Raw genomic sequence first — 23721 nt, 5'->3', positions numbered from 1 at the left:
GCGATCCAACTTCACAGAGACAAAGCCTCCTCCTGTGTGGATTGATTCACACACACACATGCAAGCACGCACGCATGCACACGCACACACACACCTTTCTGGTTTCATCTGGGATTCTCTTCTAGAGCACACTCAGTACTTCAGAAGACCAAATGCTGATGATGCATAACATTCAAAAGCAATGCTGGTTTTGGTTCCAGCGTGTACTCATCATGTGGGTAGGACCGAGAGATGGAAGAATATGGGGTCTGTGCAACGTGAGGATGGCTCATGGTTTTCCGGCAGGCTCATCTCATAGATAGAAGAACTTCATCTGTGTATTTACCTACCAAATGAGTAATGTGAACCACTTGGTTTACCATAAAGAACCAACCGAGGAGAACTATATCCATCACTCTTGCCAGAGAGAGGAACTGTTTCTCCAGGGCAGTTACTGCAGAGCTCTGCCTTCCTATATTACCAGTTTCTTTCCTTGCCCTCGCTTCTGCATTTCTCTGTTGAAAAGAAATTCTCCTTAGTAAATACCTATATCAGCACCAATGACTCACTTCTGAAATGGTCTGATATACTTTCAAGTTGGAAACATAATTCAGAGATTATAAAATCTCTCATACAAGCCTTCTTGTCCTCAACAAAATAACATATGTAAATAGTGAGTTGGCTTTCTTATCTATGTCAGTTTTCATTGTCAACTTGACACAACTTAGATTCACCTAGAACGAATGGCCTTGATCTGATTGGCCTATGGTCATGTCTAAGGGAAATTTATAGCTGATGACTGATGTGGGAGGATCCACCACAACCTGGCCTGGGCTGCACCATCACCAGACAGCTGGCCTTGCCTGTTTGAGAAAGCTAGCTGAGTAAAAGCCAGAGAGCAAGAGGGTAATCAGCATTCCTCTATGAATTCTGCTTCATGTTTCTGGTTTACTTCCTGCTATGACTTTCCTCAGTGATGGCTCATGACCTAGAAGTGTAAGTCAAACAAACCCTTTCCTACCCAAGTTGTCTAAGTATTTCATCACAGTAATGAGATACATATTAGAACACTTGCATATTATATATTTTATTTGCAAGCTGGGATAAGGGTACTGTCAAAGCTCAAGAATGGCTTTAGAGCTATGTGAGAAATATGTAACATACTGCTTTAGAAGTACACTGATGTAAATAAAAACAAGTTTGACTTAAATTCAAGACATTCATTCAGAAAGGCTTAAATCAGAAAGGGATGTGGCTGCCTGCAAGGAGTATCCCCTCAGTCCAGATCTTGAAAATAAAAGCCAGGAAGACTATCCTTGCATCTTGTGCACTGTATGGAATTGTAGCTATGGTCCAGGGTCTACAAATAGGAAAACTCTTAAGCCCAGCCTATCACATTGGTACTTTGAGTTGTTAAAGCCACAAAAATATTCTTAAAAAACTCCTTTATCTTTGAAATTTGTGTTGATTAGTATAAATATTGTATGTATCAAAGGGGTGTATATGAATGTTTTATCTAATTGTCTCCTGTAACCAGTATCCAAAATAATGCACAAAATGTTAGCAATGAGGCTAAGTCCCTTATTCCCTAAAGGTAATTAGTATCTTGACTTCTCTTAGTGAAATATTATAGAAATAAAATCATATGTCCTGGTTGTGTTTGTGACCTATCTGTGGGACTTTGAACACAACTTATCTTTTGCTCCCTATAAATCACTACTTTCTCTTGGCTCCATGACCATGTAATGTGTCTATCTGTACTTCCCTTATCTAGTCTGTTGATTCTGGGAGTGGATTACTGTCCTTCTACTCATTCACTCACTTCGGATGGCATAAGCCCTCTAAGACTCAAGAATAACATTTCCTTTGGTATCTTCCTCTCATCCTTAATGTAGTTCAAATGTGCAAATAACCAATATGTGACTTACGAGCTTCTATTGGCCACTTCCATCCATAAAAACAATACTAAAGACTGGCGAACCTCTGTTGACTGCAAAAGTCATTAATGACTCACTAAATGTCTATACTTGTCGCTGTTCCTAATAGACCAAGGCTAGGTTAAACCACAGAGCTTCCAAGAAGGCAGGAGCAAGGGAAAATACATTTCCCAGCAAAGCCTCACCTCAGTCAACCCCTTCATGCTGACCCCACCATTAAGACATATGTTTGGAGAAAAAAAATGAAGAGTCTACACAGAAGCAGCACCAATAACCCTAATAATCAAACCAATCTTTGAGGATCATTCTTCACTTCTTTAGCAGCTTAACCACTTGTGATTGCAGAAATAACTCATGGCCATTAACTAAAATGTAGAGAGTATAGAAAAGTAGAGCAGAATAACTAGCTTCTCGCTTAATAAACTAGAAATATCCACTAACACTTAACATGGTTCTTTTAAATGTGGTTACTCAATATTAAACCTATATAAATCTATAAGGCTTAATGAAATTGACGTCTTATTTCATTTTGTACCATAACTTTTGGTAATGATAATAATAAGTACTTTATATTTTATAACATCCTGAATTAAGATCATTAAAAGCCAAATCTAATGGTCTCATAATATCACTATTATGTAAATAAAATTTTATTTTCTAACATTTTTTACTAAACCTAAAATATATATAATGTAACATGAAGCATAGAAACACCAAATATTTTATAGAACTCAAGTCTTTTCTTTAGTCAAATGCCTGCTTTAAAAATCTGCCTTCTGACAATTTATACCCCCTATATATATTGTGATTGTTTTTTAGATTCACTTGAGTATGAGACAATACAAGTATTGATTTCTTGCACAAATATAAATATATTCCTTTTTATTCTGCTCACCTTCTTCCATGGGCAATTTTAAAAATGACTTATTTAATCTATATAGAATAGCTCAAATGTAATCTCCCTAGTTTAATATAAACCACAATTAATTAATTGGTTTGTAAAATACCTATCCACAATTACAGGAACAACCCAACATAAACATGGTTGGAAGCTAATATAATGACACTGGCAAAGATCACTCATTTGTGAAAGGGAGAATTCTCAAACTGATTCTTACTATTCATTCATCAGTAATTAAGTATGAAAACAGAATATCATATCAAAAATTCAGTTAAGCATGATTCAATTAAAAACAATATTTATTATACATAATTATTCAAATCATTGTCTTCTTTAAATAATAGACTATAATTTATCAGCATGTCAGCATCAGCTTTTCTTTAACAACAAATTTGGGCAAGAAATTTCCCTGCCCCACACGCTTTTTAAAATTAAATTTATTCACTTATTGTTCATCCTGACTGCAGTTTCCCCTCCTTTCTCACCTTCCATTCCATCTTCCACTGTCCCTTTGGTCCCCACCCCACGATGCCCGAATCCACTCCTCTTCTGTTTCTGCTCAGAAAGGGACAGGCCTCCCATGAGTGCCAGCAAAGCCTCCTGCCCCACATCAGTCACTCTGTGTCAGTGAGATCTACTCATTTTATTCATAGCATCTTGGGTTTTGATAGTAAAGTTTCCTAACATTACATTGCCCCTGGCTTTCAGAATGACTAATCAAAGATTATAATAAAAATTTAATTTAGAAGTTTTCATTTTTATGTACATGTATATATGTGTGTGTATTAAAAGGGATTAAACTGGAGGCTGTGTGTATATTAGTCAAGCATTCTTTTCTTCTTTTTTTATTATTATTTTTTTCATTTTACATAGCTTGTTTTACATGTCAATCCCAGTTCCCTCTCCCTCCCGTACCCCCTCACCATCCCTCCCAGCCTCCTACCCTATCACCACTAGTCAAGCATTCTATAAACAATCTGCCACCAGGGCATATCCTCAAACATTCAATAATTTTTATAAGTTTTACATAATTAATAATCTCAATCATCTTTCAATTTATCCAATAGACTACTCTTTTCATTTATAAATTTTAGAAAACCCTGATACACATCTAAGAAATGACAAAGTAATGAGTGGGTCTGCTTTGGGATGTCTTCTTGTCTCATCAATATACTCTTAGATCTTCTGTATGGTTGATGGTGGTCACCTTGTATTATGGGGCTCAAGTGTTTCCTGGGTACCCCAAAATTAACCTATCAATCACTTCTTCTATATTCCCATTCACCACCAAACCTTTGCAACTTAAACATTCCCCAGTCATATATTATACACCACTTTCAGGCCAGTTCATTATGGACATGTATACACTGAGGATATTTGAGTCCATCCTTTGAAAATAAGCCAGATACAGAATGCCAAGGTCCTTGTCCCTTTCCACTTCTTTGGGGGACCATGTGTCTTTCTCTTGGATTCCTCCTTGTTTCTCTGGTGGTGTGGATTGTAGGCTAGTAGTCCTTTGTTCTATGTCTAGTATCCATATATGAGTGAGTAAATACCATGCTTATCTTTCTGTGATTGGGTTACCCCTGAGTAAATTGGGAACCTGGGGTGGGAGAGGAGGGAGGTAGGAAAAAGAGAAAGGGAAAAGAGGAGGGGAGGAGAACAAGGGGGATCAGGAAGACTGAGACAAGGGAGGAATAGAGGAGAGTAAGAAAGGAGATACCTTGATAGAGGGAGCCAGTATAGGTTTAGAGAGAGATCTAGCACTAGGGAAATTTTCAGGGGTCCCAACTAAGAATCTAGACAGAAGTGGAGAGGATGCCTTTGATGCCCTTCCCCTATAATGAGATTGATGACTACCTTGGTTGCCATCCTAGAGACTTCATTCAGTAGTGATCAAAGCAGAAGCAGGCACCCACAGCTAAATACTGAGCCATACTCCTGGAATCCAGTTGTAGAGAGGAAAGAAGGATGAGAAAAGGAGGCAAAACTGCTGGAGAAACCCACAGAAACACTTGACCTAACCTAGTGAAAGCACATAGACGTTAGTCATAAAGCTGGGGAACCAGATTGGACCGAACCAAGCCCTCTGGATGTGGGTACCAACTAGGAGGCCTGGGAAATCTATGGGACCTCTAACAGTGGAGCCAGTGCTTATCCCTAGTGCACAAATAGACTTTGGGAGCCCATTTCCTATGGAGGGATACTACTGCAGCCCAGATAGACCCTCCCCCAAATGATGTGACAGACATTGATGATCCCCTATGGATAGCCTCACTATCCCTGGAGAGAGGATGGAGGGGTTGGTAGGGGATATGGGAAGATGGGAGGGTGAGGGAATGGGGGATTGATATGTAAAATAAGATTTTTTCTAAAATAAAAAAAGGAAAGCCAAGGTAACAGAAACCCTCTTGGGTAACAGGAAGACTCCACATGGCAACTCTCATTGCCATTGTTTCCTAAGTCTGAAATGTATTCCAAGAATGGGATCCTGTGAACACACAATCCTCCCACAGTTAAATATAAAATGCTATACAGAACTGTAGTAAACCTGCCACAAAATGATGATGACATTTTAGTTTTTTCTTGAAGAGAACTATTAACCTATGGTAATTCACATGGTTGATCATATTTTAGGCTGTGTGTCATCTTGGGAAGGTGATTTTAGGAGGCAAGCTAGTATGTTTAACAATTCTTATTAAAAGTTAGAATAAGATATTGCTACTTTCACAATCCTATAGCATATTAATGCTAAAGTAATTGTGTGGGTTATTCTTAAAGTAGACAAAGAAATAAACATAATGTTCTTTTGGCCTGTGTTGGATCTATGATGGTGTGTGTAACTTCCAGAAATTGCCAGGAAGACAAACCTTAACCAGGGACCGTGTGAAACTTCTGTAATTAAAGTTAATTCAGAATTCAGTTTTGCAGAACTATTTCTGACTGACCCTTTTTATGTCTGGGAATAGCAAATTGTGATTATGAACAGTAGCTAGCATTTCTCAAAATACTAAAACTTATAACAGCAACAATAAATGAAGAAGGAGTTTCCAACAGACAGACTTCATAACAGATATTTAAAAAAATATTAAGGTTCTCCAGTATTAACACCTACTAAAAGAGATCTTTCATGGAGAAATAGCCTGTTAATCCTCCGGAACCTCATTTATAGTAACTGCTAGGATGGGAACAATGCAGATCTTACCTATTTCTACTTGAATTCTACTCAAACTTTAAGGACCTGGTGACAATAGGGCTGTGTAGGAATTGGCACAAAATGGATGCCAGAAACATTGTGTCTTTTGATCTCCAGGTCACTGTGTGCTTCAGACTTACAGAGTGTCTCCAGTATCACTCATTTTCTCCCAAATTTCAGCTCCTCTGTTAAACTTATGTGCCCATTAGTAAGAACTTAACAAGCAATGGAATAGAAATGGTGTGTAGGAGTAAACCCACAATACTTTCCATGCCCAAAGGGGCGTGGACAGGAGTACAGGACAGGTAAGGATATAAAAGGAAAAGGAAAAGAAAAAATCTCTCTCTCTCTCTCTCTCCCTCCCTCTCTTTCTTTCTCTCTGCCACAATTCTCATCGTCCCATCTTGTGTGTAAGTTTTATCCAGTTAATAAATATATTAGTTTCTCTATTGCATTGACTCCCTGGTCAGCTGGTGTCAGGAGTGGGATTGGACAGTATTATGGCCTCACCCCTACAATGGTGGGCTCCTGTTCCTGAGCAATTTGGAGTGAGGCAGATTCCCATACCACTTCTTCCTATGCACACTATGGCATGAAAACGGAGAGCAAAGAGATGTAGAACAGTAAACACGCCCCAATATTTCAACTCAGTGAAGCGACTACTGTGCTCCTGCATGAAAATCACAAGTCTTCCCTAATACAGAAGCAGCAGAGTTTTACAGGAGTGTTGTGGATTTAGGCTATGACTATCACCCTCAAGACGTCATAAGGGGAATTTTAAGTTATGAGAGAACGAGCCCGTGTTTTAAGTTGTGCTGTTCCTTAGTAGAGGAAACAAAGATATGCTGTTTGTGGTTGTCATTTTTGTCATCACTGTTTATAATAAGCATCTCTATTGTGGTTCCAATGATTGCCACCTTCTAAAGACGTCAATTGTTCCTTATAATTCTCTTTTCCTGATTGCTTCTTACCACCTCTCTTCTTCACCTTCTGAGAGGCACGTGACACAGACACAATGGAAAGGTCAATCTCATGGCTGCCCACACAGCTCCACAGATGCCAGACAAATTATTGTTTTACCAACACGGTTGGGGTAACAAACTTCTCTATGCCACTGTTATGACAATTATGCAATTTAGCTAAATATTATGTAAGCCAGTGACACATAATTGTGGAAATGCAAGGTAATTGTAGTTTCGATTAAATTGTAGTTGAGTGTTTTGAAGAAACTCCAAAAGGTGAGGTTATTTCTTTTAAGGAAAGAAATTAACTGAAATTAGATGGGCACGGAATAAAGCTTTAAAAGATCCCCAAGGAACATATTACAATGTCTGTGAAAATCCTTTGCCTGTAAATTCCTTCACTAATATCCCTTGTTGTGTCTTGTTTTATATTAAATTTTGAGACCAGACCTTGCAAAAAAAAATTCAGACTGGCTTTGAACTCATGCTCCTGCCTTGATCGCAAGAGGGTAAGATTCCAAGTATGCATCATCCCATGCAATACCTTGAAAAAGAAACAAGTAATTAGTTGGAGATCCTTTGGAAACACATGCTATCCTTAAATAAGTAGATGTATATTCAAGAATAAACTATGGCCCCAAATCAATGTATGAAAAAATAAATGTATATTATTTAATTGTCTCCTTCCTTCTTCCTTCTTTCCTTCCTTCCTTCATTTTATTTATTTCTATTCTTTGAGAAAGGGTCTTACACTATAATTCTGCCTTGCATGGAGTTCTCTATGTAGACCAAAGTACCTCCAAACTACACAGATCTAAACTCATAGAGGCCTCTATCCACTGAAGTTTGAAATTAAAGGCATGTGTCACGACACCTGTATCATTTTTAATAGTGACTTCCACAATTTTATAAAATCAACAAAAAACATTTAAGGCTTCATAGTAAATGTTTAATAAATGAATATAAAAGATAAAATGTATCACATAAGCTATGAAAATACATGAAAGGACATAATAACTTGCATTTAGTTATACAAAAGCAGGGTTAAATCAAACAAATGTATGTTATATAAGACAATATAATATAGAAAAATAAATTGTCAGTAACATCCTATCAGTACTTTAGATAAATTTCTAAAGCACAAAAAGCGTTAATGTGATTCATAGAAATGGAAAAATGAGTTTCAACTTCCTAAGTCATCTAAGAAAGTCCAATATGCCTTACTAAGGGAGAGTCTGATTAAAATATTATACAAATATATGAAAATGTCAAACAAAATAAAGAATAAAATAACAACACACACACACACCACTAAAAGAACAACTTGAAATAACACGAAGTTAAATGTGGATATTTAAGACAATGAGTAGTATCTATACCATAATAAAAAATAAATACCAGAACAATAAACATAAAGTTAGGAGTCTGTAAGAAATATTCAGTCAAGCCATTCTTCAATATAGTAAAGGGCAGGGATTGTGGGAATGAGTGAGATCTTCTGGAAGAATAAAGAAATGGAAAGCCAAACTATATGCATGCAGCCATTTTCACTGACAGGTGATTTGGGTAAACATGCAGACCTGTCATAAACCATAGTTTGAGCCCACTGCATACTGGATCCTTTCCCCTTTGCTTTTACTTGGGTGTAGAGGTCTACAGAAAATTTCCCCAGGTATGGATGAGCTGAATGTCTAAGGCCTCAAAATTTGCCAATACTATCTTTCAAGGCAACATAGTGTTGTTTTTCCCAACATGCAACTCTGAAGATAAAACCAGATTGAAATGAAATTCAGTTCTATCCAGAAAAGATTCAAATGCATTTTAAAGACCTATGTTTGTGTCTCACCCTTTGCCTTTATATATTTCAGGGCCAATTCTCATCTTTCATTTCAGCATCCCTGATAGAATATTGAGATAGGCTTTGGCTCTAGATATGAAGATTTGAGAAAAGAATTTATACAGTAGGAATAGGCTGAAATCCTTCTTTCGTTTCATTGTGCTATAATCAGAAGTAGGGTTGAATAATCCAGAGGGAAGGGCAAGTATCTCACACACACATATTGGCTCCCTAGGGACAGCACTAATTTCATATCTGTCCCAGGACTTCTGATGTGGTTGACTGTCATCTTCGAGAACCCATGTTCTACAGTAACACAGAGTGCCACATGCCAGCTTGCTTGCTGTTTATTTTGATTTTGGTTTATTTCCTTCCTCCTAAGTTTACAAGTAAATAGTGCATGGTTTGAGAATTCATTTGAAAAAGAGCAGAAAAAAGTAGGTGACTATACTCCCAAATCAAGCCTTCAAGACATTCTCCAGTAGCAAAATAACCTCCATCCAACACTTACCACAGTTCTCTAAGACCAAGGAGGGATGCTTCAAATATTTACTCTCAAAGAAGTAAAACTAAATTCAAAAGAGCCCTCAAAGCAGTTTGGAAAAGCAATGCCAACCCCCCCCCATTATTAGTGCTGTTGTTTTATTTCGGGTTAGGACTGCAAAATGCATTCTTCTCTCAAAACTCACAATATAAAGGCTGAAGCAAAAAAGTCTTATATTTTTGGTTGTGAGCCTAGCCTTTAACGGCTGAGCCATCTCTCCAGCCCGCAGAAAAGTCTTATAATCCTGAAATAATGACAGAATAAAAACCTATCTGGAATGCAACATAAGCTCATATGAAAAATAAATTCAATCTTATGTCATAAGAAACATTGATCTTGAGTTCCAATTTGGGTCAATGTGCATTTATAAGGTCAGTACCTTCTCTGCTAGGATTCCTCTGAATGCCTTGACTCATGAATCTGGAACATAAGATACAGGCTTAACTTTTTAAAGCAGTTATAACTGAGGCTGCTCATAAAGCCACTGAGCACTTTTATTTCAAGAGCAAAGATGCTGAGAAGAAAAACAAGCAGAACAGTTGACATCAGCAATGGATCTCTTTAAATTCTTTAAAGTTAATATGACTTGATGGAACTTTATTTAGCTACCTAAGTAAGTTAAAACCAACTCCCTGTCATGTTTAAACACCCATAGGACATGTTATCTTCAAATCCCTTCAGTGAGTATACTATTCAATACTTGTGATCTTGTTCATGAGCATTCACCACAGAAGCACTCAAAAGATGGCAACAAGAAGAAACCATTAACAGCTGCACTTGGTTTGAACTTCACCGGAGGCTCAGGCTTTCTTTTTTCCCACCTGTTAACAGTGCTCTCAGCTAAGTAAAAGAATTTCAAGGGTCCAGAACAATCCCTGATTGCACTGGCAGTACTACATAGGAAAGTTTGAAATAGGAAGAAACAATTCCAACTTACATCTAAGGGAAAGTGTTTGTACGTTTTTACAGAATCACCGCTTTCTTTCTGTAGTACAGAGCCTCCTTTGGCTCAAAAAACAAAAAAACCAGACAACAACAACAAAAGAAACCTTAATCTATACCATGACTAGAAAATGTATTCTGGAGAATCATATGGAACTGACTCTAGAGTCTTGGAGCAGTGTGTTCATGGTATTTGTTTTCAAGAATCTGAAGGAAAAGACCGCTCTGGGCCACAGAATAGACTAGAAGTCCCAAAGAAGCAGCAGAGTTTGGGACAACCCCATTGTTCAAAGGATAGAGACAGGGAGCTAAGAGTAAAATGCCACACTTTCTTTGTTTGCTTGCTGGTTAAGTTCAGTCTTATTTTTTTTCCCACGATCTCTCATCAAAAAAGGGGGGGGCTTTCACGTAGCAAGTAAGGTAAGTAACAAAATACAATTTTATTTCCTGTTATCAATTCGCCAGTGCAGTGAACACTCATAATCTTTCTAAGTAAACAAGCTTCTACTCAAAGAGCAATGACGATTTTACAAATAGTAGTCATTGCTAAAGATGAACACAAATGTATTCATCCCCTAAGCCTTGAAATGTTCTACTTAAAAAGCCAAGACCCTGGCCATTAAAGAATATGTGGGTTAGTCTCAACAAAAACAGGGAAGCATCCTTAACTGCCTCCAGATGCTACACAAGAAGCCAGGATGATCATTCTGAACAATGGGTGTGGGAAAGCAAAGGGAAAAACAAACCTACTAAAGTATAGAGATGGGTGATGTGCATAAGCCTATCATTTGGGAACTTTAATGCCATAATGAAAACAAGTGAACAATTTGAATGAGAGCCTACCACAGCAGTGCTGAAAATAGAAATGAAATATCTCCCACCTTGTTAATAAGTCAAAAATCTTACATGAAAAAATAAACTATTTATCCTTTGAGTCACCATACACCTTACCTATATAAACTCACCTTTTAAGGGAAGTACACACTCCTCTCCTTGAAACCCCCTTCTTAGTGCAGCTAAACCAGGCCATTGACTGCTAGATCTGCATACTTGCATTTTTATCTCTTTACTCAACCCTCTTTTAAAGATTTCAGACAGAGAGAGACTTGGACCCTAGTTACAAATGAAACAAACACTGCTTACAGGTCTATGCAAGCACCAAGACCCTTTATAGAGTTCACACCTTTTTTCCTTGAGGCACAGAGTTGTGTCAATAATCATGACTTATTAAACAGGCTGACATCCCTTCTACCGAATGTAGAACAAGATCATGGAGGGGCAGAAATAATTACCTTGGGCTCTTCTTTAAAGGCCGCCTCAGGATGGAAGGTAGGAAATCAATACCGAAAGGACAGGGAAATGCCCCCACCGTGTTCCCCACAGCCCCGGGGTGAGAAGTAGAGCCACGATCCATTATTCATACCAACTGCTTCAGAACAGATGAAAACTCTAAGGTCTTCAACATAGACAGGAACCTATTTCAGTCCAATGAATGTGCTCACAAGCACCACCAGTCCATTATCAGGCCACAACACTTCATTTGTTGAAGGAACCTGAATACCCTCCCTCCTCGGGAAAAAAAAATATGCTCTCAGAAATCACCGTTTCGAGAAAAGCAGGGGGAAGCTCCAAGGGGCTGGCTCCACTGCCTTTCTAGGTTGTGGCAAAGATCCTCCTTCTCTTTGCCTTTCTGGCTCCTTTCTGACCATCACAGGATAGATGCATTTTTCTAAAGCAGTGTAAAAGCAAAAGTCTCTGTCCCCGGCCTTTACTTACAAGTACACTACGGTTAAAAAAAAAGTCACAAATGTTAAGTAACACCCTAGGTAAGAGCAGGGGTCAGGGAAATAAAAATTAATTCAACTGAAAGCAACCATCACATTCCTACCAGCACAGTGCAGTGAGGAACACTTTTCTTTGCCCAGATGCTACACAGCTCAAAACAGGAATACTAAGGGCAGCCCATCCAGACCATTTCTTTTCTTCTTCTTTTTTCTTTCTTCCAGAATGGCTTTGCTTGGAACTTGAACTAACATACTGGGGGCTTGTCCTGAATAACCTTCACAGGTTGGACAAGTGCTTTCTGATCCCGATCCTCAGGCACAAACAGGGGGTTCTTGGAATTTATGTTCACTAAGCCGAGAGAGTGGGGTGGAGGTCAATTAGTTACCTGCAACGTTCATAAAAATAGAAAGCTTACAGTTCCAAAGAGAAAGCAACCATGTTTAGGGGTACCGGTACATTGGCTGCTACACCGACACCAATGGAGCCAGCCTGAAATGTTATACCCAAAGGGTGACATGTTACAAAGAGCTTGGACATCTCACTAAACCGGGTCCTAGTCTGCTCATCAATTACAGTGTGGGAGGAAGAGATCGGGTTTATACCCCTCACCCCTCTGGGAAAGGAACAAAAGCAAATGCTTGGCACAGATGTAAAAAGGAAGAAAAAAAACCTCCTCCTTCTCCAGGACTCTGGGGGCCGCAGCTCTGCAGCGTCCCTTTTGCATTTCCTGGCAGTTAACTCACTCCAGTGGCCTCAGACACAATTTCCACACCTGGCAATGGCCAGGGACAGGTTGAAGGGATGGGTCCATCTGGGAGCGCCTCATTTCCCTACTTCCCAATGGTTTCTAATTAACCCTTCCTAGGCGCTGCCCCAGCAGGGATCCTGGAAGAGTCAACAGCTACATCCGGAGGAGGACATCACTACCAAATACCTGCATTCGATCTTCACCCCCACACTGGTCATAACTTCCCTTTGTGAGCTATCATAGGCCAGTTTCGGCTGTGCTTAGAAAAGCTTCCCACAGGAGGACAGGAAGGGTTGGGTGCACTGGAGCAGTCTCATTCCTCTCCAGGCCACTACGGGGAACTCAACCTGGGCTCACTCTCAAACCTGCAGTGAAAAGCATTTACACTCGCCTTAACCCTTTGAAGGGAGTCGGGAGTCTATTCTCATCTGGGACCCACTGAAGTAGCAGCCCTGGCTCTGGAGATCTCCTCCAGTTGCCTGACGCCCCCACTCTGCACACAGACACAGCAGAGACCCACACCTTTGGCCCCCTTGAGGCCATTTTTAACCATAGCTTCACACTCTGCCCCACACCGGGTATCGGGGAAGTGGCAAGCAGGAGAAGAGAGAGCCAGAAGGCAGAAAGAAACTCGGCAATAAATCACAGCTGAGACAAGGACTCTACTTACGAAATTTGGGGCTGGTGCTAGTTTCTGGGGTGGTGGTAGTGGAAGAGATGGAAGAGGGTGAGGAAGAAGAGGCGGCCGCAGCATCCTGAAAGGGTGACAGGGTCCAGGAGGGAGTGGAATCGTGGAGGTAGGAGGAGGTAGCATACGCCGCAGTGGGCCAGGAAGGCATTGCCTGCGTACTAGGGGCTCCTGGCATCGGGGGTCTGGAGCCTGGCGTGGTGCTACTGAAGAAAGGGGCCGTGGTGGACAGGACCGTCGGGGGGGCAGCAGTGTTCCGTGCCGTGGTAGAGCGCGGGCTAGCCCGGATGGGCACCCGGTGCCCAGGGAAGCGAGTGGGGGCCCGAGTGATGGTGGTCAAGCGGGTGCTAATCCGGTTAGGCGTCCTGGAGGAGGCTGCGCCGCCGGCAGAGGGGGTGGCTGGGGACATGGTGGAAGTGGTGGTAGTGGTGGTTTCCATAGCCTTGGGGAAAGAGCTGGGCTTGGAGAGGAAGAAGGGGTCCTGGCCCATTCCCTTGGAGTCCACCAGGTCCGTGGGCACGTACTCCTTGACGGAGCCCACCACGATCCATTTAAGCAGCATGAGGCTGAGCCCAAGGCCGATGAAGCCGATGAACAGAGGCACCACGCACAACCACGTCTGCTGCCGGTTCCACACGATGCAGTCGCTACAGCGTAACTCCCGGGGGGGCTCGGCCGCCCCTTCTCCGCCGCCGTCCGGGCCCCCGCCCGCCGCCGCCGCCGCCGCAGCCGCCGCGGTGCCCTCCTCGGCCGAGGCGGCGGCTGCCGAAGCGGCACCAGGTGGCGAGGCAGCGGCCGCCCCTTCACTCATCCTAGGAGCCGGTCTTCACCGTCGCCCCCCCGAGGGCCGCGCCAGAGGCATGGGGCCGCGCGGGCCGGGCGCGGGCGCGGGCGCGGGCGCGGGCTCCGGCGGCGGCGGGCTCCGGCGCAGGCAGCGGCCGCGGCGGCCGCATGCAAATCGGCTCCCTGCCCCCACGCCCCTCCCCCCGAGAGGCGGGCGGCGGGCGGGGAGGAGAGGACGGGGGAGGGGACGCGGGCCGGGGAGGGGGCGGCGAGGAGCTCGAAAGAGGGGCGAGACCGGCCCCGGCGCCGCCGGCCGGTCAGGGAGCGGCGGGGCGCGTCTGCAGCCCGCCTTGCAGCCTCCTGCGCGCCGGGGTCCCCCGACTGCTGATGGTGCTGATGCTGCCGCTGATGCTGAGGCTGCCTTGGATGCTGATGCTGATGCTGATGCCGCCTTGGATGCTGCCCGCCGCCTGTGTGCACTCCAGCCTTGCCGGCATCCTCGGGGCGCCGCGCCCGGCCCGCTCCCTGGGGCGCCTACCCGCGCCGCCGCTGCCCCCACCTCAGAGCCTTACGTCGCCCTCAGGGGCCCTGGCGGGCAGCTTCTGATTGCCCGGCGCCGGCAAGCGGCATTCCGACACAGGGGGTCAGTTTGGCAGCCGCTCTCCTACCCCGGAGCGCGGCGATGCTCAGTGGTTGCTCGGCGAGCCCGGGATGAGGTGCACCTGTTCTTCAGCCGGCCGGCAGCCAACCCTCGGTCAGCGCTCTCCGGGAGAAACCAATCCTAGCGCAGCGCAGAGGGCGAGCGGCCGGGCTCGCCTCGTTCCCGCCGCCCGCGGCTCTGCGCAGCCACTGCCGCCACCACCCCTGAGTCAAACTCCAGCAAGCGAAGACGCCGTCGCCTCGGACCGGGGAACTCTGGGGCGCACCCCGACCAGCACAGAAAGGATTCCAAACAGTCCCGGCGCGGCTACCGGGAAAGCAGAAACGGGAGACAGCTTTAGGGGGTCCTGGGCGAAAGTGATCCCCAGCGGAAGGGTGCTCCAGGCGTTTTCTCGCACACAGCCAGGCGAGTGCGGGTGTGTGTGTGTGGAATCGCCGCGGACGGGGTGGGATTCGGACAGAGTAGCGCCTCCCACCAACACCTAATGGTGCCTTCTTACAGCGCGCTAGATAAATATATGATCCAAGCGGACCCCCGTTGGAGATATACAGCACCCGCAGCTCCCGATCAGTCGTATGCGGGTCTCTGAATATCCTGTGGGGTCAGAGACTGAAGCTGCTGGGAGAAGGCGCAGGGGCGTGTTAGGTGGGAGGGCGCTTCTGAGCTCCACTGCCCCGCCGCGGTGAGGCTGAACTGAGAGCTACCTTCCTTCGGAGTTGCTGACAGATGCTGCTGAAGCAGACGACCTTTCTGCAATCAGATCTCCAAGCCATTAACTTCCCTTTTCAAAAGTATTGTCTTTGGTAAATGTAGGTACGACCTCGTACACACGTCATGGTGCAAGAGGCAAAAAAAAAAAAAAGAAAAATTAATGAGAAAAGATCCTTCCTAGTCTCTCAAATAACTTGGCCGATTCTTCCCTTGGGTACAAGGATACATGAGCATGAGTATTTCCAGTCCAGGTGCACTGTGGTACCTCCCTGAGAACCCGGTGGCACATAGAGAAAGGAAGGGGGCGGAGCAAGAGCCGGTGCTGATCTGTTACAAGGTACTGGTGCAAAACTGTGCTTCCCGACGCTATCCGGATTCCTAGGCTAAAGCGGAAAGGAAAGAGGAGACTTAGGTTTTTTAAATTTTTATTTATGTATTAATTTACTTCTACAAGCGCCGAGCAAGAATGGGAGGCTGATAACAGCAACTTCCTCGTAGTGATGCGTTCTGCATTCTCCTGTCCTGTGATGCACTCCGCCAAGATGAAGTTTCCTACTAGGTATCCATTTTATTCACAGGTGAAGAGGAAAAGCGAATGCTACTCTGAGGAGATGGCAGAGTGCAGAGAATGCGTTCAAACAGGAAGCCCTTGGGGAACAGTGCCTACCAGAGTTCTTTGCTCAGGCGTGATTAATAAATTATTTTTGATGGCAGTAATGTGGCTGTCACCTCTTTTAGCTCTAACACTGAGATTTCCCCCATAGGAAAACCTTTGGTTTTTAATTTGACACAACATGCCCTAACCTAGTAGTGCTGAATTATGGCGTTGAGAACTGCAAGTGGGGGGGCAAAAAAGTGGAATCCAAAATCTAGGCTTTCTAATGCAAGGCATAAGTAAAAATTAACCCAGCGTTAACCTTCTGTAGGCTGCCAGGCATCTGCTCCCTGCTTTTCTCATGCAGTAAATAAAAGCCTTTCCACATTATAGTAGGTGCTGCTGTTGGCGACTTGAGAAAGATTTCTTTTCTGCACTTAGTTCATCACCATCCCTCCCAATTCCCGCCCCCGGTATTCTGTGTTCTTTGCTGACTTCCTCCTCCCCTGGAATACATCCAAATCACAGAGAGGTGCTGTAATGCTCCTCCGGGTAAATGCTCTCTTCCTGAAACCACAATTGGACAGTATCCACATTCCCTTCATTGCTTCCCAAAGCTGTTTTGTCTTCTCTTTCCAAATTTCCTCTCTTCTCCTTGCCTCTTTGCTTAAGAGCTTATTCAAGCTTCACTATTGAGGTCATATTTTCCTGGAGCATGAGCCACTGTACTGAGCATCAGCTGCTCTCACAGGAAGTATCTCCAGTGGGAGCAGGACAGGGGAGCCCAATGCCAAGGTAGTGATAGTTTTCCTTTAGGACACAGGTTGTAACAGACCATCTAGGGATGTTTAGCAGTTGTAACTATCCTCAGGGTGGAGTTGTGCTGTAAGGCTTTCTAGTAGTAGGTGGTGATCATTTGGACTGAAATTGGAGAACTTTGTCCACAGTCGTCAAGAACAAGTGATGGGCCCTCTTGCTGCTAAAGACCAAATTGGAGTCCATTAACTGGCATGACTTAGAAGCATCAAGGAGACAAGCCTCTGAGAATATGTGTGAGAGATTTTCCAGGCCAGGTCAATTGAGTAGGGGAAGTCTCACTCAAACTGTAATCCATGGACTAATGTCCAGTTCTGAGTGAAAGGAGAGAGAGAACTGAGCACCAGGACACATCACACCATATTTCCTGTGGCTGCAGTGCATGCAGCTGCCCATAAGCTGCCACCACACCTGCTGTACTGTATAAACTGTATCCTCAAGCTGTGGACAAGAGCAAAGTCTAGCTATTCCATCAAAAAGTGAAATCAGTAGCTAAGACACCTACCTGACTCTGATGACTCATAGCTTACTGAAGCCAAACACTGGAGTAGGCTCACATGTAGACACAGTTTCAAGTTAGCTCTCTGCTTCTGGTCATGGAAAGAAATAACTCATTTGGACCAGATCCTCAACAAGGAAATGGAACTGCTGCTTAATTTTATGAAAGTGTGTAACTAAGAATAACTAAGTAGACTAATTTCCTGTGGTACCTTTGAAGCATGGTCATCAGCTACTTTTTTTGAGCCAGAGGAAACTTAGTTCTTTCAAAGACCCTGATTCTCTAAGCTCAGAAGCATGAAGCCATTTGTTTTTTATCATTATAATGTGATTTCTTTAAAAATCTTGATCAAGAACCATAAGGCTTGGAGTAGCCATTGGCCAAACATATATAATCTATCATCCCATAAACTAGTCCAGTCTGATAAGTCACATTATACTCATCAGAGCTCTGAAGAAGTTATCCCGAAAAGGGGAAGCCAGTCCGACCCTCGAATGGGGCACTTTAAGAGAACTGATTTTGAGAAAAGTTCTGTCTTTATTACTTTTCATTTTTTCTCAGCTCATTAATCATGAACCAAATTTGAGGCTTGGAAGATACAATAGAGAGTGGAACCTGCCTTTCATGGAGTTTATATTGTAGGCAGAGTGGTTGACAGAAAACAACAAAATAAGCTAGAATAAAAGAAGTGCAATGTCTAGGTACCAACAGCACTTTATTCTTGGCATTTTCAGTTGCATTTGCTGTATGCTTAGCCAGCATGTGGTGGTACAAACTGGCCCCCAAAAGCAGTGGCCTTATTAGAAGTTGTGACCTTGTTGGAAGAATTATGTCACGGGGTAGAGGGTGAACTTTGAGGTCTCTTTTGTGCAGGCTTCCTTAAGTGCCACAGTCAGTTGACTTCCTGTTGCTTGCAAAATATAGGACTCTCAGCTACTCCAGCAACACATCTGAGTGCACACCACCATGCTTCTAAGCGTGACGATAACAGACTAAACCTCTGAAACTGTAAGGGAGCCACCCCATGAAAATGTTTTCTTTATAAGAGTTGCTGTGGTCATAGTGTCTCTTCACTACAAAAAAAAACCCTTAAGACACAGTGTTTGGTTAGTTTTTGCCTTTCTGCAGATGGTATTCTTCCCCAAATGGGTTGATAATTCATTTTGTTAGATCACTACCTTACCTTGACAATGTACCATCTTGAAATTCCCATATCTAATATTGGAAGACTGGCTGATGGAGGTTTACCCTGACAGCTGCCTCAGAAAGCTCTATCAGGCAAACACTGGAAGATCAGAGGAAACACAGTAGAAAGTTCAGGTGTTCTTCCTCCTCCAGACCCCAGACAGCATCCCACTGGGCCATTCCTCCATAATCTCACACTCCTAGTTCAGACTGCAGTGAACAGAAGCCACAACGATAGAGGAGCTTATGATGCTGCATTTTTGATGTGTTTTCCTAGGAAAAACATCTTAGTCTCAAGCCTCATTACTCCTAAGAAAGGCAAAATAATACTGCTGCTTTCATAAAGAATGATGTGATTTAATGTTTGTATAAAAAAACTCTTTGGCTGCACCTCACCTGTGTTTTCTAGAAATGTGTGTGCTCTGCTCTTTTAGATTTAGAGGGAAACCTTCATAACACTCCATGTATTTCTCCACGGGAGAAAGCAAACAGCTAATTTTCCATAATTCTCCCTTAGCTTACATTATTCCTACCACCAGGCAGATATTTGTCTAAGCCATTTGGAGAAACTGGCAGAAACAGCTTTGGTATCAAACCCTGAAATCTTGTCCACGATAGGTGATGCCCCTAGCATGACCCTTACGTTTTTGACTTGTTAGTAGAATATTAAGATCTGCATGTGGGTTGTATTTTACTCCCATCTACCCACACTCTGTGGGGATGGTCTATAGTTCTAAAGCTTTTCAGGTATTCTGTGATCTGCACCTTCTTTTGTGTATGTACTATGTCTAAACTTTTATAATTAATGTGGCTCAATCATTAAAAAGAAAAAAATATCTTGAAGTAGGCCATTAAATGGTTGAAAACTGTCATGTGTCCTGTCCCTGATGCTGTAGTTGAAACATGGAGGTAGGAGAAAGGATTGCTTAATGAAAATCCTCGTTGCCTCTGTACACCAATGGTCCCCCAGAACGCTGATATTAAGAGATGGTACTGGCCTTAAAAGATTGTACTAAATGAAAGGTCTTTAGGTCATTTGGAAAAACTCACTAAAGGGATTTCAGAATCCTAGTCTCTTAGTTATTTCATGTTCCTGGTTAGAGAGATGACCACTAACTTTAACAAATACTGCTGCCTCTGCCATCCAGGGACCTTCCTAGAGGTCTCAACTCAGAAAACTGTTAGATTTTGCTCTTATGCCTCCAAAATTGTGGAATAAATAAACCATTTGAGGTTATTAGTTGTGTCGTGATCTATATTTCATTGCAATGATGAGAAACAGACAGATAACAGTATTGCCTAAAGAGTCTTCCAATCGCATTGTATTTTGAAGGAGAGGTTTACAGAAAAGTAGAACAGCAGCACCACCCTTTAAGATGTATCTCTCTCTCTCTCTCTCTCTCTCTCTCTCTCTCTGTGTGTGTGTGTGTGTGTGTGTGTGTATGTGTGTGTGTACTATTCCAATGTGTAGACCAAAAGTGTAAGAGGAAAGTGGAGAAGATACAGTCATGTTGGAAAGGAAATTACCAACTGCATCAAGCTTTATATTAAGAATTGTCTGAGAAAGTTAGTAATGGCGATAATTTTGTGGAGCATCAGTGATGCCAAAGACAGAAGAAGTAGTCAGTGAAATTGATTTTACTCTAGTGATTGCTGTAAGTAGATGCCTCAAATCTATCTACCAAAATGTTTCAATATGGTGGTTAAAACTGGACTTCAGTAGGAGGAAATTAGGGTGATTTAATATGTGATCTTTGACTGTCAGTCATTTAGAAGAACAGGAATTTTTCAGCTTTGCAACCAGCTGATTTCATGGGGATAGGACATCTCTAATCTCAGATAACCTTTCATGACTCAAGAATTTGCAATCATTGGGGAGGGTAGAGCTCTCTGGTCTTATCACAGGTGAACAAGGGGGCATTGGTGAGTCTGTTTTCATATCTAGAAATGAGAATTGAACCTAGAGCTTTATACAAACTAGACAGCTATCCACCACTGACACGTGTTTCAAGCTTGTTTTGTTTTTAGACAGTCACTCTATGTTTCCTGGCCTGGCCTAGAGAATACTATGGAGTCATGGCTGACCTCGAACTCATGAACCTTCTGTTTTAGTCTCCCAAGTATGGAGATTACATCCGAGAACCTTTATGAGAACCAATAGAAGGAGTGGCCAAAGAGTCTTTCTACAGTCCTATATGGCAGGGTAGGTCTGGTGTTAAGCTGCTTTAGGGGGTATGAAATGATGGAGAGATTTTTGTAAAAATGTTAATTGAGTATTGTTTTGTAGAATCTAAGATGATGTTCAGCATTGGCTTATAAGCTTACAGTTATCTTTTTAACATTACAAGAATGTTTGTGGACTACTAATTATTAATAAAAATAAAAACAGTGAAATGTCCTGTATATTTCTTTTCATTTCCTCAGTTGGGATTTTGAAGCAAAATGATTGCTCAAATTTGTAATACCTATGGAAATACTGAAAGCCATAACTAGACAAAACACCAACTAGACAAAAAGAAACCTGCATCTAAATTAAGCAAAATATTCACCCTATTCTAGTTGCCTTAGCATTTAGGAGATATTTTGTAATTTTTTTCTATTATACACTTTGTTTATAGTTTACCTCCTCAAAGTCTATTTATCTATAATGTGTTTAAGAATATAAAAATGAATATGACTTCTCTTTTGAATTAATCCTTTTTGGAACTTTGTAAAGATATTTATTAGATAATTTTATTTGTTCATTCTGTGCTTGCTCTCTCTGTCTCTCTCTCACTCTGTCTCTCTCTCTCTGTCTCTCTCTGTCTCTCTCTCTCTCTCTCCCTCCTTCCATCTTTGTGTGTCTGTGTGTCTATATGTCTGTTTGTGTGTGTGTATGTGTGTGCACTTATGGATGCTGAAATACATAAACTAGTAAACTAGTTCTTGAAAGACTTTTTTGCATTACTTACAGAACAAGGTAAAACAGGGATGAAATTATATGTTTGAGAATGCAGGAAACTACACTGAACAATGATATTTTTTATTTGAAGCACAAGTAATAAAGGATAGAAACAGACAACTCTCAGGCCTGATATACCTAAAGAAACAGATAGCCCACACTTCTTTGTCTTGTGCTCTTTAGGAGAAGAGCCATCGGATTTGTGAAATAGATGGAAGCATGCCCCATGCTAAGAAGGGTTGCTGAGAAGAGGAGCAACATCAGAGACCTGAATAAGAACATCTGTCAACTCTCACCTCCTATTAAACACTGGGTATCAAAATACTTTTTAGTCTCCACTACACTGTGTAAGACTGAAAAGCAAAATGGCATTTTACAGTTTTAGTTTGAAATATAAAGAAAATATTACACCAAAATCTAATAGGCATCATTTTAGGAGTGCCAACCTAATCTCTTGGGAAATATCCAATTAGTTCAATGTTTTCCCCTGACAGGCAGAGGAGATGAGGGTGCTGACTTGCCTTAAGGCTGATTTACAAACAAATGCAATTTATATACAGCCCCCCATCCACACACACAACTCTGCCTTTTGTCTTTTGTCTTTCTAAGAGTCCCAAAGAAGCAAACTATCAGCATCTACAATGGTCTTTAAGGCACACGTCTGAATTATCTGGGCAATGTTCCCAGCTAAGAGTCTTTCCGTAAAGCATAGTTGGTATGAGTCTTATTTATTTGTCTGTTGACTTTGACAGTGCTAAGAATGGAACTGTAAGTGTTAACACTTGCCAGATAAGTATATTACCAATGAGATGCATTTCTATCCTTTCATAGATAGCCCAAGCTGGTTTCAACCTCATAATCCTGCTTCTATCTCTTAACATTTAAGGTGTGTATATGACACCTGGTATGGTTTCCAGATTTTTAAACCCAAATACATTTCCCTTTAAGTTGTTGGGATAATAAGCAAGAAGATTAAATGCTCATCTAACTCCCTAAAAGGAGAAATTCAGACTATGATTGAAGAATGTAAGAAAAAAAGCCCATGTCTAATAGAGGATTATACAGGAGAAACCTTGAAGTCTACATATTAGGAAGGTTCTTCAAAAAATTACACAATGCTAGAAGTTGTATCCACCTGCAGGAATGATAAAAGCTATAAAAGGGTAACATATTCTCCCTCGTAGTCACAAAAGAAGCTAGTAGCCGGTCTTTCCTGAAAGTCATACTCCAGTGACCCTTTGAAGTGACAAGCATGCTCATCAGATCATTCCACTGGCCAGTGAGCGAGACATATATCCTTCATCTTTAAATCTGGCAGACAAACACATCAGTCAGATTTTCAAATTCCTTCTCTCTCCACACAGAAAGATAGAAATTTCTTGTTTCTTTTAAAAATGTTATATTTTGCTGCATTTATTTATTTGTCTCTTGTTGGAGATGTATCACCGGGGGATCATTCTGTCTACGGCATGATGCCAGAGAACCAACCTTGGAGAATGATGTCTTCTTATGGTCCCTTTTTGATGCTTTCACAGGAGGATTAAACAGCTTGCTTACAACAAGCCCAGGCTCAACATGACTTCTGCAAACATGGGAGCCCAGTCCTTAATGGAATTTGAAAACATGCTTCTACAAGAAAATGAATAGATTTCTAGCTAGTAAGTTCTGATTATTTGTTATTATTTAGGATGTACACAGCAGAGAGTGCATTAAATATGCAAAAATCCTAGACTTGAATCTTTCTTTGTCTTGTAATAAGTAGGACTCTATAGCACTGAATTGTGGAATCCATAAACTGTACCAACTATATCCATGTTTAATATCACCATCATAATCCATGAGTTTAATGTTTAAAAAACTTAGTGTGCATATATTTTTTAAATTTTAAAACACTGTATGTATTTGAAAAATAAGAAACAACTACTAATTAGTATTATTAGTGAAATTTTCTATTTCCAATGATAATTTTCAATAAAATGATATGGAAAGTACATAAATATCAACATTTTAA

The 23721-nt window shown here is 41.9% G+C and overlaps 1 protein-coding gene and 1 long non-coding RNA gene across 8 annotated transcripts in view; one reads left to right on the top strand and one right to left on the bottom strand.

Moving 5' to 3' along the window:
• Nrg3 (neuregulin 3) overlaps positions 1-14368 on the bottom strand; it is a 985840-nt gene extending 971472 nt beyond the window's left edge. For all 7 annotated transcript variants that reach the window (XM_013121168.3, XM_040747666.1, XM_040747663.1 and 4 more), the window contains exon 1: positions 13502-14368. In XM_013121168.3, coding sequence (XP_012976622.2) covers positions 13502-14330 — 829 coding nt within the window. In that variant the 5' untranslated portion in view covers positions 14331-14368. The remainder of the gene's footprint in view (positions 1-13501) is intronic.
• Positions 14369-21897: 7529 nt separating this feature from the next.
• LOC121140721 lies at positions 21898-23439 on the top strand. Its single transcript, XR_005877641.1, has 2 exons — positions 21898-22023; positions 23246-23439. It is a non-coding gene; the product is annotated as an uncharacterized LOC121140721 (long non-coding RNA).
• Positions 23440-23721: the final 282 nt, after the last annotated feature.

The sequence above is a fragment of the Mesocricetus auratus genome, unplaced genomic scaffold (assembly GCF_017639785.1).
Source record: "Mesocricetus auratus isolate SY011 unplaced genomic scaffold, BCM_Maur_2.0 Super-Scaffold_100006, whole genome shotgun sequence".
NCBI lineage: Eukaryota > Metazoa > Chordata > Mammalia > Rodentia > Cricetidae > Mesocricetus > Mesocricetus auratus.
Note: the sequence above shows the minus strand (reverse complement) of the source record. Positions and strands in the feature narration are given on the sequence as shown.